Genomic DNA, 14,501 nt, shown 5'->3' with positions numbered 1-14,501 from the left:
AGCCTTATGGTCATAGGAAATTTTGACAATTAACTTACATACATTTGTTTAATTTTCTATATATTTTTATTGCTGAAAAGTATTTGCAATAAAGTAACTTTTTGAAAAGTTAAAATTGTGTAGAAGAAGTGGAATTAAAATATAAATTTAAGATAAAAAAGGATAATACAGTATTTTCAACTGTTAATAGCTTTTTTATGCATTTTTTAAAAACAGAAAATGTTGACTATTAATTCACTTTTATATTTAAATTCCATTGGATAGATTTAAAATTTTATATATTATATATAATACATAATATATATTTACATATATACATAATGTATGTATACATAATACATAATACATAAATATATATACATGTATTTGCAACTATCGAAATTTGTGCTGAAAACTTTCTACATGCTACTTTTAAATTTTTTTTTTCAATGTTTATTTATTTTTGGGACAGAGAGAGACAGAGCATGAACGGGGGAGGGCAGAGAGAGAGAGGGAGACACAGAATAGGAAACAGCCTCCAGGCTCTGAGCCATCAGCCCAGAGCCTGATACGGGGCTCGAACTCCCGGACCGCGAGATCGTGACCTGGCTCAAGTTGGACGCTTAACCGACTGCGCCACCCAGGCGCCCCTCTATATGCTATTTTAAAATACGTGGGAACTTTAAAACCTTAAAACTTTAAAACATGCTACATTTAAAATACGTGGGAAGGTACATGGTTTTAAACAATTATTTTAGGGGATATAGGAGTAAACCGTTAGATGACCAATGATCTACAGTAGATAAGAAAACTATGGCCTGTGTCTGGTTTTATATGTAAAGTTTTATTGGAACACAGAAATGCTCATTTGTTTATATATATTGTCTTTGGTGGTTTTTGTGCTATAACAGAACTAAGTAGTTGTCTATGAGACCTTATGGTCTACAAAGCCTGAAGTATTTACTATCTGGCCCTTTATCAAAAAAGTTTACCCATGCCTAATCTAAAGAATGACAGTTGCTGAATTCATTTAATTAGATTTGCCTATAGGATATTCACTGTCAAGTTTTAAGGCAAAGAATGATTCTATACTTAATAAATAATGCTTGTAAAGGACTTATCAAATGGACTTTATTTTCCTGACTTTTAAAACTTTACCCAAGTGAACATTTTATTTTTTAATATATGGCAAATCCTATGTACTCAAAGCAAAAGATTATTTAGGAATCAGAGTAGTATTTATCCTTCACATGGATAATTACTTCTTACATTTCCGCTTCTATGTGGGGGAATGCCAAATGAATTAGTTTTGAGCTTAAGGTTAGTTTAGTTCATCTTGATAGTTCATTTGCAAGTGGTAGCCACGTAGCTCTCTACTGAAACAATAGTTTTAAAGACAAAAAAAAAGGTGACATACATATAGGCAAGACCTTGGATTTTAAAAGAATAAATCAGCGTTTTCATCTGCTCTATGTGAAAACTTAAAAACTGTAACAAATTTATGTGCCAGGGAAACTTAACAAAATTATAAGCTAAACATCCACAATGGTAGCACACCCCCAATAACTAGGCAATTAAGTATTTTATTCTAAAAGTGATTGAAATAGCATCTTTAATAAGACATGTTAATAATGTTACTCTCAGTAAAGCCATGTATGAAATTCCCACCCATAAGAATGAAAAATGCTAAACTAGAGATTTTGCCTAACTGACTCAAAAGGCACAGAAGCAATTAAATATTCTAAGTCATCTGCTGCAGATGCTCATTTCATCCCAATGGCTCTTTCTGGTCTCCTCCCTTTTCTTTTTTCCCCCTTGAACAAATTTAACCTCCAATGGCAATTTATTGGGCTGTAGGACCATAGGAAAATGAATACAAATATCTTAACACTGCCATTGGCCGGGCAATATATTTCAACTTTGAAACTGCTCTGCAATTGCACATTAATCCCCTCACACTGAACAGAGGGTCCAGGAAGAAAGGATTGATCTCCTTTAATGATGAAACCCTGGCACTACAGTTTTATTTTTCACAACACAGTGCTGCTAAGAACCCCACTGTTATTATGAAAATTTCCCTAGCAAAGGAGCTCCATCACATTACCGGTGCACCAATTCATCATAACGTGCCTCGCTCCTGCTCATCAACAAGTCTGAGTGATGAAAAGATCCAATATTATCCTGACAGTACTTCATGCGCATTCTCAATCACACATTATTACAGCATCCATATTAATTTTCAGTGACACGCGTCCTAGGCCTGTTCAAATTAGGCAAACCAACGAGGGGGAGTTGATGAAATACCAGCATAGCCACAGCTCATTGCATTCCAATTTGCATGCAAATGGTTTATCAGGAAAATTCCATTCCCAGCAACCAGCAAGTGAAAAACAACTGTAATCTACACTTCAGGGCCACCATACAGAGCTTAATGAATCGCAAAGAGAGAAAGAAGTGACAGACCTATGAGAGGATCGATTTCCACTGGCAGCTGGTATGGCTGGTCTTGTACTGCACCTTGATGAGCTGGAATTCACAAAAGATTAAAAAAAAGCATTATTTTTCATATACTAACCTACATAAAAATGCATAAGTCAAATCTTATGTAGAACTGTTTCCAACCTCTAAATCTCTCATACACTTTTGTGAAATTTAAGGGAAAAAAATCCAGGTGCTTTCATGGCTAGCTTATTAAACATTTATTTTAGATTAGTGCTGTTCTGAACATGTGCCATCAGCAGTGGCTCCAGTCCTGGGCCATAAGCTATAGCAGATGCTTGACTGGCAACCTCTGATGCTGCAACAAAACAAAATTAAGTGGTAAAGCGCGCTGAAAACAAAATGTGACAACCATCTGCTGACTGTAGCAAATACTATTTTTTTGTTACTTCTTAAAAAGGCAGTTTTGAATGCTGCAGCACAAAGGATCCACAAAAACGTCAATTTATGATGGAGAAAGGGAAAGCTCTAAGTCAGGGAACATTTAATGTTTCATCCATCACTTAAAACCAATCAATTGAAAGTTTGAATAAAAATAAAGAAAGCTATCCACAGATAAATGTTTTAGTTAAATGCATTTGGCTGAAATACTTTCTTAAAGACTGGATTGAGGTTTTTAAGAAAAGTTTTATTAATATTTAATATTTCCATGGTTTCAATTTAAAAATACTCTGAGAAACAAATGAATAACAAAAATCAATCCATGCTAAGAATAGTTTGTTCAATTCTCAAAATGGTTCTGAAGATTCCTGCATACTTATTTTGTAATTGAGAAGAGATTTTGTGGGCTGTTTCCCTGTGAAAGGTAGGACTTAAGGTAAAGAGGAAGTGTGCTAGGAAGCAGGAGCCCCTGCTGGCTATTTACGGAGACTTAGGCAAATAGCAACTTGAAACTGAAGGGTTTGGAAGAGATGATCTTTTTAGCTTTATAATTCTGATAGTTAAATCCTGGGCCCCTGTCCAAATTATTTTCCCCAAATGACTCAGTCATTCATTTGGGTCAGTATCTCCCTTTTATAGACTCATCAGCATTTAAACTACTGTTTAGTTGGTATTAGAACTTTGCTTAACACCATCATCACTTAGGAAATCTTTCTGACTGTACTTGAGGGGCTGAAAAGAAAAATGGGGTACATTCCAATGAGTTCATCAGATTATTTTAAAACTTATTAAAACATCATTTCCCCTGTTAGCAAATACCAACTTTTCAAGGCGGTTTCGAAGATCATTAATACTGATAAAATATCTGGGTAAGTATAATATTAGCATTAAAAATAATTATATTTGAGTATATATAAGAAATTAAGGTAGCTGAAGAAAGGAAGCTGTATAACTCAGTCTTTTTTTATTAAAGGTATCGTCTTTGCTGATTACTGGCTCTGCCAGCAAAGAGATCACAGGACACATATAGGGAATGTTCAGGGAAAATGCACCAGAGCCTCCGATTTGCCCAACAGTGCCATTTACTTCCAGCGATACCAGTGCTGATCAACACTAATACCTTGATCATTTTTCTCTACTTCTCTGAAAATCTGGGATCTCAGAAACATTAAAAGACACACTATCAGTGAAAGAGGTTTAGGAGGTTAACTATCTTTGGTTGGGCCTCAAAGACAGTTGCCTGTGTGACCTTGGGCAAGTTTATATAGCCTCTGTGTTTCAGTTTCCTAATCTGTAAAATGGGTTAGACTGAACAATATGAAATTAATAACACCTGACATTTTGACGTGTAAAGACGGTGATTTCATGGGTCAACCTAAATGTGGAACATACATCCCAAGGGATTGAGGGGATTCAGTGAGTTAATATGTGTAAAGAGATTAAAACAGTATCCAGAACCTAGAAAATGCTCTTTAAATCTTAGCAGCTATTCTTTCATTCCCCGCTCCCCGCCCCCCCCCCACAGTTCCTGTAAGGCCCTATGAATGAGAAAGAAAAATAAAGATGATTGTTTTCTTTTTAAATGAGGACACAGACACTGCTGAAAGAAATGATAGGAGCTAGCTTTCTAGTGAACAAACTATGGAAATCATAGATTCTCAGAAAAAAACAAGAATCTAAATGTAAAATAACAGCATAACATGAATTTGATTTTCATTGAAGAAAAACTGTTAAGGATTTCTGACATTCTTCTGCCTGACATTTGTTTTAAATCAAGGTATGTCAAGGCAAGGTAAAGGTAGAACAAGATAGAATGAAAAATCAGATTTATATAAACATACTTGGAATGAGACATAGATTTAATAAAATGGATGCTTAACATTTTTAGGTACAGGTGTAAGCTCAGAATTGGAGAACATATTGTAGAAGGATAACTACCTGTGTATTCCCATATATATTTATCTGGTGAGGAGCTGCTGTGTCATAGTGTAAAGCCAGAAGGTGGGGACAAAACCCATTAGTGACACAAGATACAGACACAAAGGAGGCTCACTGGAGAGAATTACAGGCAAAGAATTGGCAAAACATATGCTGTCCCCCAAGCTCTTATCTTACAGAATGGTGAGCTTGGGATGGGAACAGTTGGGTGTACCCTAAGTGGCACTCCAGCAGAGAGATGCTGCCCCTAAATCAGTTTACATATCCATAGAAAAAGTGGAAGTAGGGAAAAGAACACCTGACAGCCAGCTACTAAGGTAAGCAAGCTTTCCAGTCCAGGAAATGGGCCTGCTCAAAATGGGAGTGCCAGGAGCTCGTCATCAGTGCTTTTGGAGTGTACCTAACAACCTGAGTTACCAGTTGGAGACCTAGTAGCCCTTTGGTTGAGCCAGTTCCTGCCAAGCTCATTCTGTGCGAGGCTCAAGTCAGCAGCAGAGAGTAGCCAGGGCTTTCCAGCAATTGAAAAGGTTTTTCTCCTCACATATGCTGTCACTCTGTTTAGACTGAAGAAGTTCTCAGAGCTGCCACACACAGCCACTCAGGATAAGCATCCTTTGTGCTGGCCCTGACACCACACGCACTGGTGCTTTTGCCAAGCTAAGAGTAACTGCACCCAGCGTAGGGAATCCTCTAGTGTGGTCGACAGAACCCACCACCAGCATGTTTTTCCTCTAACAAATGCTTTTGAGAGAATACAAAAGTCACATTTGTTAAATTATAATCTTTAGTCCCAAAATATAAGTATGTCATCTACATACACATTTATCACTATAAGACAAGTTCACTTGAAGAAAAAGGAATAAAAGGACCTAATAATGGAGACAATTATATATACCTCGATTTTTACCTTCTCTACTTTTCCTGAAATCTATTCTCTAATCAAATACTGGCATTCATTTCCTTTCTAATAGCCAGGCAATGGCCATATTTAATAAATTCTGATACCAACCACAGATTCTTCATGATAAGTACCTTATTGAGCATAGTCAGTGCACCAAGTTTTTGTTTGAATGTCAATTCAATTCTGTTCCATTCTAAAAGCTTTTGCATTTAATTTGGCATGAGGCCCTGTTCAAGAATTTATATTTTTGCAACCAGCTCAGGTTTTATAATGAGCAGTACTTTATGCACACTTTACAGATTTAATGACAAGTTAACAGACTATTAAAATCTATCTTTTACATTTTCCCACCTAAAACAATGGCTTGGAAAAAAAGCCTATAATCGTCAGGACTTTAGAAGATTTTCCTTCTCAAAATTAGAATTTCTAACTAGTTGCCAAAAAGAACAGTGCTAAATCCAGATCCCAACATTCCTGTTCTAATGAGAGGTAATAAATCATAGAGGGGTGATCATAAAATTTGAGTCAGAAAACTTGGGTTCAAACATGGCTCTGCCACTGACTGGCCATATGTGATACTGAACAAGGCAAGCTCCCTGGGGCTCAGTATCTTCATTGGTAAAACATGGGGCTGGATTAGATGTACTCTCAGGTCTCCTCAAACACTGGTTTATGTTTCTAAGGGTTATTTCAGTATCTTGCTGTTAGTTACCCCGACTATTCAACATATAATGGAAAAACAGAATGTACTTATGGGTTTGTAGTACTTTGGCTGTGTAACTTAAGTGTTCTTTTTTTCTGTCATCCATGATAAATAATATGATGTTATACACAGAAAGGCACATAAACAGGCAATCAGAAGTGTTTATCGAGTAAACCAATAAGTGGAAAAAAGGAGAACATCTGATAAATAAATATAAACTGCTTATGGACACAATATAGAATATCATTATATTAAGATATTAGAAATAATATTTACCTACAAGGAATAAAGACAAACCACCACATGCCAAAGAATAGGTGATGCTTTAACATTTGTATTATATACCGCAGAGGGGACTTCTTTAAGCCTTTCAAACTCGTAAATATTTTGATTCAGACTAATGCTGGGAAATTGAAAAGCTCAAATGTTGAGATATTTACGTGTATATTACAATATCTTTATACAGTGTGCAGCAGTTACTATGCATTATAATGATACTTCTTTACTTACCAGGAAGGTTGTGCCACTTGTTCACCGCAAATAGCCTGTTAGCAGTGACTGTGATCACAGCAGGAGTCGCCAGACCAGGCTGGGTGTTAGCTGCCACATGAGTGACAGGGGAGTTGGAGGGAAACTTTAGGACCATGATAACATCCTGCTGGGCTTGGTCTGTGAACATCAATGGACTCTGCAGGAGGAGATACTGTTGAGTGGGCATGACAAGACCCAAATATACAAGAAGGAAAAGACAAAGAAAGACAAGAGAGAGGGTGCAGGAAAAGAAGAGGAAAGACCATGTTAACACAGGTTGCAGCTGAGAGCATGGTGAGCAGAAAGGTTTATAGAAACAGCAGTTAGGATTGGCTTGTTTTTCATGTATGTCATTAGTTGAATGTTTTAGTGACTGAAGTAGAATACCTTAACAGAAACCTTTTAAAAATCCATAAATTTTATTAGCTCCCTTCCCTACCCCACTCCCATGAAGAACTAAAGAAATGGTTTTATTTAGATTCTAAATAGGCAAAGTATTGGGGATTGCATTAAACCATTCCAATTGCTATAGTGTGTCAAGTACAAAAAAAAAAAAAACAGCATGAGGATAGGTAACAGGTACAAAAGCAAGGCAAGGTAATTTCCAAAGATCGTCAAAGTTGTGTTGAGGTAGCATGAAGATTTTTGACAACTAAATAAAGAGATAATTAAAACATATATTTATAAACAACAATTATACACATATATGTATTATTACAGTAGAGAAATAACTTATGAATGTAATATACAAACTTAATTATAAAGGTGTTTCAAAGCAATGCATAATTAAATGCACTTGTAAAAACAATATATTTATATAGTGTACCAAGTCATAAACACTGCCCTATTATAATGGAAATGCTACTGTTTTCTATCACTAAGGATAAAGAGAAATAACTAGATGCCCCTCCTCTCCCTTGGTAAAACAAAACAAAACAAAACAAAAAACAAAACAAACCTAAAGCTCAAGACTTCTGATTTCTCCTTTCCAAAGCAGCAAGTAATTGAAAATGTTAAACAAAAATCACTGTCTGTTCTAATAACTAGCAACAAAATAAATCTTGAAAACTACTAAGGATTTAGAACATTCCTACAACTCATATGTCATAATCCAAGACATATATAACAGCACTCTGATTTACTGGCTTTATTTATATGTTGTGGTGGTATGCTATCACACAGTAATTGCACTGTACATTTTCAGCAACCCTCTTCTACCATGTCTATTTTCTAATAGCTGATTAGTATCATTCACAATTGAAACACTTTGATGAAGTGCTTCTGGCTGCTTTCCTACTGCCATATTTCAAAACACCAGGTATATGTAAATGTGTAGGCACATATATTTAACACATATTTATTCAGAACTGCTAATAAAAAATTAAATACATTTGCATTTTATTATCAGTCCTTTTAAAAAAGTTATTAAGAGTACTTAGAAAAACATATTGCACTAAGAATTCCTATTTGCACTCTTTGCATAAAGGTGTAAATAAAGGCAACTAATAAGCTACCCAGACACCCTTCTGAGCAAGTGGCTAAAAGCCAATCAATATTATGAGTTAATCCTCCCTGGATGCTCATTCAATTAAAGGTGTCAGTAATGCCTCATCTGATGTGGCCTCAATTAAATCCAACTATCTGATGGTGTGAAAACACAGGGGGATACAGCAACAGCAGCAAAACCAGACAAATAGGCAGCCTTCGTGTGCCTGCTAATTACTACACCTGGTGTATATTATGGCTCATGCACTTAACGCAGCACGAGGTGGCTTTAATTTCTGCTTTATTCATGTGTGTGTGTGTGTGTGTGTGTGTGCGCGTGCGTGTGTGCATGTGTGTGTGTGATGGGGTGCACTGACAGTTGATGGTGGGGGGATTCATCTGAATGGCAGTAAAAACAATAAACATTTGGGCCTCTAATTTTTAAAACCTCTATGTCAATTAGTATTTTTTGTCATTCAAAGAACCTTTTATATAGTTTTTAAGGAACTCTGTGAAATTGGGTAAAAATGAGGAACAATGAGCAACAACAAATACAATACCCTACAAGCTAGTTTTAAAGAAGTCTGGGAAAAGGAAATGAACATCATTTTGGAGTACCAAGCCTTATTTTTCAGTTATGTAGTTTTTAAAAAAAAATAATATTTACTAAAGTTAATTTATAAACTCTGAGAAAGTCAGGGTATAACATACATCATAAAGTCTCACTGAAAGGAAGTTGACAGTTATTTTTGAGCTTAACAGTTCATATTGTAAATACAATTAAACTGAAATTGAATAATTCCAATGTTTATGCCCTTAAAAAAAACACAGAAAAATCTCTAATGTGTTGGGAGAGGGTCTTGTTTACATAGTGACTCTAGTGGGCCAACTTTTAGCCACATGGCAAGGACAAGCTACTTTCCACAGAAAGCCGCAGACATCATATCCTGAACTGTGCACTACATTCTTACAACAAGCTGTCCCTCCAGTCTGTTCTACATACTCCATATTGACTAGTGCTCAGTGCAGGCAAGGAGAAGGAAACTCTTGGGAGTTCCATCATATCCTTGGTTGGTTAAGTATGGAATAAGGAGGACTAGGAATAAGAGAAAGCACATTCCAGCATACTGGGCTAGTCTGCAGTGATGGCAACAGCTATAGATGAGGACAGTTGGTAAAACAGGGATCAGAGAAACAATCCTTCATCTAATCAATCCCGGGAGCCTCTGGGAGTCAAGTTTGAGGCAGAAGTAGGAAACTGCTCGCCAAATTTCATTCAGATTTCCCAGATTAAGTATGCACTTGTTGACGACTCTGGTTTCTTTCCAACACACCTTTGTTTCCCACCCACAATGTGTAAGATGAAAAGCACAATTTGTACAAGTCTGGAAAGGAGTTCAGGGATTCAATTCAGAGGACACAGATAACGGCAAAGACTGTACCCGATCCTATATGAGCATGTGCCTTCCTACCCTAGAAAGCTGGTCTGCCGCAATGAACCCTTTTGCCATGTGAGAGAGGCTTGGAAGTAGGAGCTCCTTCCTTGCCCCGGTGACCAAATCTGTGCAGAGACCCAGGTAGAAAGTCATTGGAGCAGTGGAGCTGTTTCCATTAGCCAGTATCATGATATCCTGAGTCTCACTAACAAGCTATTACTAAAACTAATTCTAAACCACAAACATAAATCATTCTTACTATTTTTATGGCATTATCTTCCACTGTTCTTGCTAAATGTTTGCTCTTTGTATAATCTTCTGCTTACTGGTTACCCCTTAAGTTCCCTTGAATCTGATTTCACCTATTTAAAAACACTTAGGGGAAAACATGATGCAAATAATTTCTTTTTAATTTTTTTTAAAGTTTAGTTATTTTGAAAGAGAGATCAAGTCGGGTAGGGGCAGAGAGGAAGAGGAGAGAGAATCCCAAGCAAACTCTATACTACAGGCACAGAGCCTGATGCAGGGCTCAAACTCACGGACTGTGAGATCATGACCTGAGCTGAAACCAAAAGTCGGATGCCTAACTGACTGAGCCACCCAGGCACCCCATGATGCAAGTAATTTTTAAAATGCTTATAGTTTATTGTGATGGCCAATTCACACCTAGAGAAAGAAGGGGAGAAAGGTTTGGAAGGAGAAAGATGACAAAGAGGGCGAAAAGGAAAAATACACAAGGAAGATGGTGAGATGGAAAGAGAAAGAAAAAAAAAAACAACCAAACAGCCAGAAGTGAAAGGGCCGCCGCATCTCTATCTCTTGCTCTCTTTGCTGCGACTGTCTCCTTCCGAGTATTGGTCAAAATTCTACCATCTCCAGCTCCTTATTCTGGGCTGGACCAATAAAGTGTGGTGTAAATGATGTGTGAGAGCAAGCTTCAAGAAGTCTTGCAGAAGTGTTCTCTTGGAACACTGTTCCTACTGTGGAAGTGGCTTGGGCTAACTTCCTTGATGATGAAAGACCACATGGAAACAGAGGTCTGGACACCTCAGCCCACCCTGCAGCAGTGCATGAGGGAGCCAAGGTGAGAAAAGCAGAAGTGCCTGCCTAACCCTCAGAATCACGAGAAATATAAATCACTGCATTAAGCTTTGGGTGGTATGTATATCAAACCATCTTTTCTTCTCTCTGCGATCCATTATCCTTAGTAACAATATCCTATGTACTAGGATTAGTTCTAAAATTCCCAAACTGAAAAACATATTGGGATGTAAAGAACAAACACATTAGCAAAACTAATCTAGAAACTCATAGGATCAAATCAGAAAACTCATCAATCCTATGTCTGGAGCCATTATCCTGCAATGAGGATATGTGACAATGGTAAGTCTTTTAATTCTTCAATGCAAAACATGAGCTGATGAGATAGGAGAGCACTGGAGCAATGTTTACGTTCCCAAAGACTCCAGAACAGCATGTACTAATATTTGCTGGTTCTTAGTAGGTTGACATCACATAAAAAGAACAGGCTCAGATGTGGTAGGGAATCTCAAGTACAACAAAACACTGTTATGAATGTCAAGTATGGTCTCAGAGGCAAGAAATGAAAAGAGTGTAAGCAGCACTTACCACTTGCATAGCAGAACCTCTGGGAGGATGGGGCTCTATGAGTAGTTGAGAAGGTGTCTGTCCAAAACTTCGGATTTGAGCTTCAACAGCCTGAAAATGGCACGGGCAAGTTTGAGGGTTAAGAGGTACTAATTATAGGCAGTAGAACCACAACTGTCACCTGAAAATGTCATTCCATACTTCTGGCTTGTTTCACATTGAAAATCAACTTTGTGTTTTCACAGTGGGTCTAAGCACCTGGCAAGGGCACTGAAGGTGAGGTCATCCTTTAGTACTGTGTAAGCTGTTCCTATAAAACCCCGTGAAACCTTCTCATCTTGCTCAGTGATATGAAACAGAAACCAGCTATTACAATCAGAAATTGTCCTTTTTGGCTTCATCTCTGTTTTCTTGCATTTTTTTCTCCTGCTTGCATCATCCCTGATGACTAAAGCTAATCTTTTACAGGTATAGAGAAAACCTATTGCTGCTTTGATTCTAGGCCCCATTTCATCGTGGGAAGTAGAAAGGAGGAAAAAAGAAACATAGCACCTGTGAAAATGGCTTGATGCTATTATTTTTGCCATAGAAAGAGCATTATTGTTGACAGTCTCTTTGAACTTAGGTGGCTAAACAACAAAGTAAAAGCCATATGTTGCATCCAAGCATGAGACAGTTAAAACAGGGACTAACTAAACATAAGAAACATGTGCATGCTCTTTCTGAAAGATGTGTACATGCACCCTTTGCAAGGCAATCCCTTACCATGGATCTTCCTGTACACCTAGCACAGATGCTCACTTCCCAATCACCAACAACTCCTTCATCATGGGAAACCACTAAATGCCAGATGCTATCACTATCTCTAATTACTTTATTTGTTTACTTGTTTATGCCTGTCTCTTCCACTAAAATACAAGATCTATGAGAGCAAGGACCTGATCTATCTATCTACTTTACTATTAGATCCCTAAATCGGGTGAATGATATATAGTACGTGTGAGGAGACAGAAGGAAGCAAATATACACAAAGACTGTCTCAACGCCATGACAGTATTCTGAAGTTCCAGGTTAAATGAATGAGGAAAACTTCTCAAATTCATAAGAGAATATATGTTCATCATGTTATTTTTTTAATCCTTAAGAAAATAGATCCTTAATTTTTATATGCTCTGTAGGACTACAGGCAATTAATATTTCATAAACAAGGAAATATAATCATTGTCCAGGATTAATTTCCTTTTTTTATTCGTTGAGGATACCACTCGTAGTCCTTTACAGTGAATCTTGTAGGAAACAATGACAGCAATTCATTCATTTATGCGTTCAATAATTGTCAACTATGCACATAGCAGTATTAGGTCTCAATGTTTCTGTCCTTGAATGCATTCCCAATACAGGAAGCAGGGCAAATACACTCAGAAGGTTATACAGTTGTTTCAATGAGTTCAAGGAGTGCTCTATCATTTGCTTAGGCAGAAGAGATTGGAAAACACCTTTGTGAAAGCTGAGTGGTATGGTGGAAGATGAGTTTTGAAGTTAAACAGACCATGTTCAAATCCTGAATGCGTACCACTTATAAACTCTGTGATCTAGGTAAGTTATTTAATAACCTCTCTAAGTTTCCATTTTCTCTCATGTAAAATGTAGACAATAATAGTATCTACATGCTATATTAAGAATTAAATGATATTTACATAAAAACCATAGCAAAATGCTTGGTATAGATTAGACCCACAATATGCAGTCAACAAATATTCATTAAGGGCTGATAATACCAACAAATATTTATTTAGTACTTACTATTCACCAGGAATTTTTCTAAGTGGTTTACTATCTTTTATCAGCTAATCTTTAAACTATATGATGTGAGTCCTTTACTATACCCATCTTATCTATAAAGATAAAGAAAATAATGCACAAAGAACTTAAATATCTTGTCCAAGGTCATATAAATGGCAGACTCAAAATTTGCACCTAAGCAGCATGATTCTAAAGCTAATACTCTGGGCCATTAAGCTATCCTTTCTTCTTATCTTTTAGGTACTATACCAAGGTCTAGGGTACAAAAAGACTGAGCACCAAAAAGCAGGAGCCTACAATCTAATGAATGAATGAATAAGTTATCTCTATCATCATCATCATCATCATCATCATCATCATCCCCATCATCATCCCCATCATCATCACCATCATCATCACAAAGTATGTTCAGACACAGTTAGTAAAGAAGCACAGCTAGGCAAGTTTGGTTTTAATAGCAGGAGATAAGACTGTTGTTAGACTTTAGAAACAAGAAAAGGAGCCAATAGGGAGCAAGGAACAGAGACTAGGATCATTTCAGAACTTCTAAAATGATTTTGATCAGTGAAATCAATTTATGATCAACATCAGGACAATCTTGAAGAAGAAAAAATATCACACTGTGGGAGAGCTTGAAGCCCAGAGGTAGTCACAAAGAAACAGGTGGGACTGCTATTTTATGATACACTGATTTATGGACAAATAGGAATGTGAGTTTTAAATTTCTTTTAAGAAGAGTTGGCAAAAACAGTGCCATTGCCCTTGACTGTTGCTTTTGGTGGTCCCTGCCCAAAGGCCCTCATGTCTTTTTTCCTATTTAAATAAAGTAGAGGGAGGAAGAGATAACTTCCATACTTGGCCTGTGGCATCAGATGGCTAAGAGTGTTAATCTGGACTTTGTCATTTATCTGCTGTGTGATTTAGCTTAATCTCTGTTCCTCATCTACAAAGTAGAGAACTAATAATAACCAGTTCACAGAATCATTTGTAAAATTAAATAATACTTACAAAGTATTTAGTACAGTATTTTAGCACATACAAAGCACTAAATAAAATGCTGCATTATCAGGTTTGGGGCTCGGTATGATCCCCATCTAACACAGCTAAAATAGCGAAGGAAAGGAAGAAATGTTTCAGGAGTGAATAAGGATAATGATGAACACATTATTTTAGGAAACTGGAGTATGGCTCAAGATTTCAAAATATACTTCAGTGCTAAGCACCCAGAGACAAAAAT

At 36.9% G+C, this 14,501-nt stretch overlaps 1 protein-coding gene across 8 annotated transcripts in view; it reads right to left on the bottom strand.

Moving 5' to 3' along the window:
- The window catches only part of LRBA (LPS responsive beige-like anchor protein), a 786,930-nt gene that overhangs the window by 39,573 nt on the left and 732,856 nt on the right, over positions 1-14,501 (bottom strand). For 4 of the 8 annotated variants that reach the window (XM_043567604.1, XM_043567611.1, XM_043567641.1 and 1 more), the window contains exons 49-51: positions 11,483-11,572; positions 6,912-7,104; positions 2,443-2,505 (exon numbers count right to left, since the gene is read on the bottom strand). In XM_043567604.1, coding sequence (XP_043423539.1) covers positions 2,443-2,505; positions 6,912-7,104; positions 11,483-11,572 — 346 coding nt within the window. Of the gene's footprint in view, positions 1-2,392; positions 2,506-6,911; positions 7,105-11,482; positions 11,573-14,501 lie in introns of those variants that run through there. The other 4 variants (XM_043567619.1, XM_043567630.1, XM_043567649.1 and 1 more) reach the window with 2 other exon arrangements.

This window comes from Prionailurus bengalensis, chromosome B1, assembly GCF_016509475.1.
Source record: "Prionailurus bengalensis isolate Pbe53 chromosome B1, Fcat_Pben_1.1_paternal_pri, whole genome shotgun sequence".
Classification (NCBI taxonomy): domain Eukaryota; kingdom Metazoa; phylum Chordata; class Mammalia; order Carnivora; family Felidae; genus Prionailurus; species Prionailurus bengalensis.
This window is presented reverse-complemented; position numbering and strand designations above follow the sequence as displayed.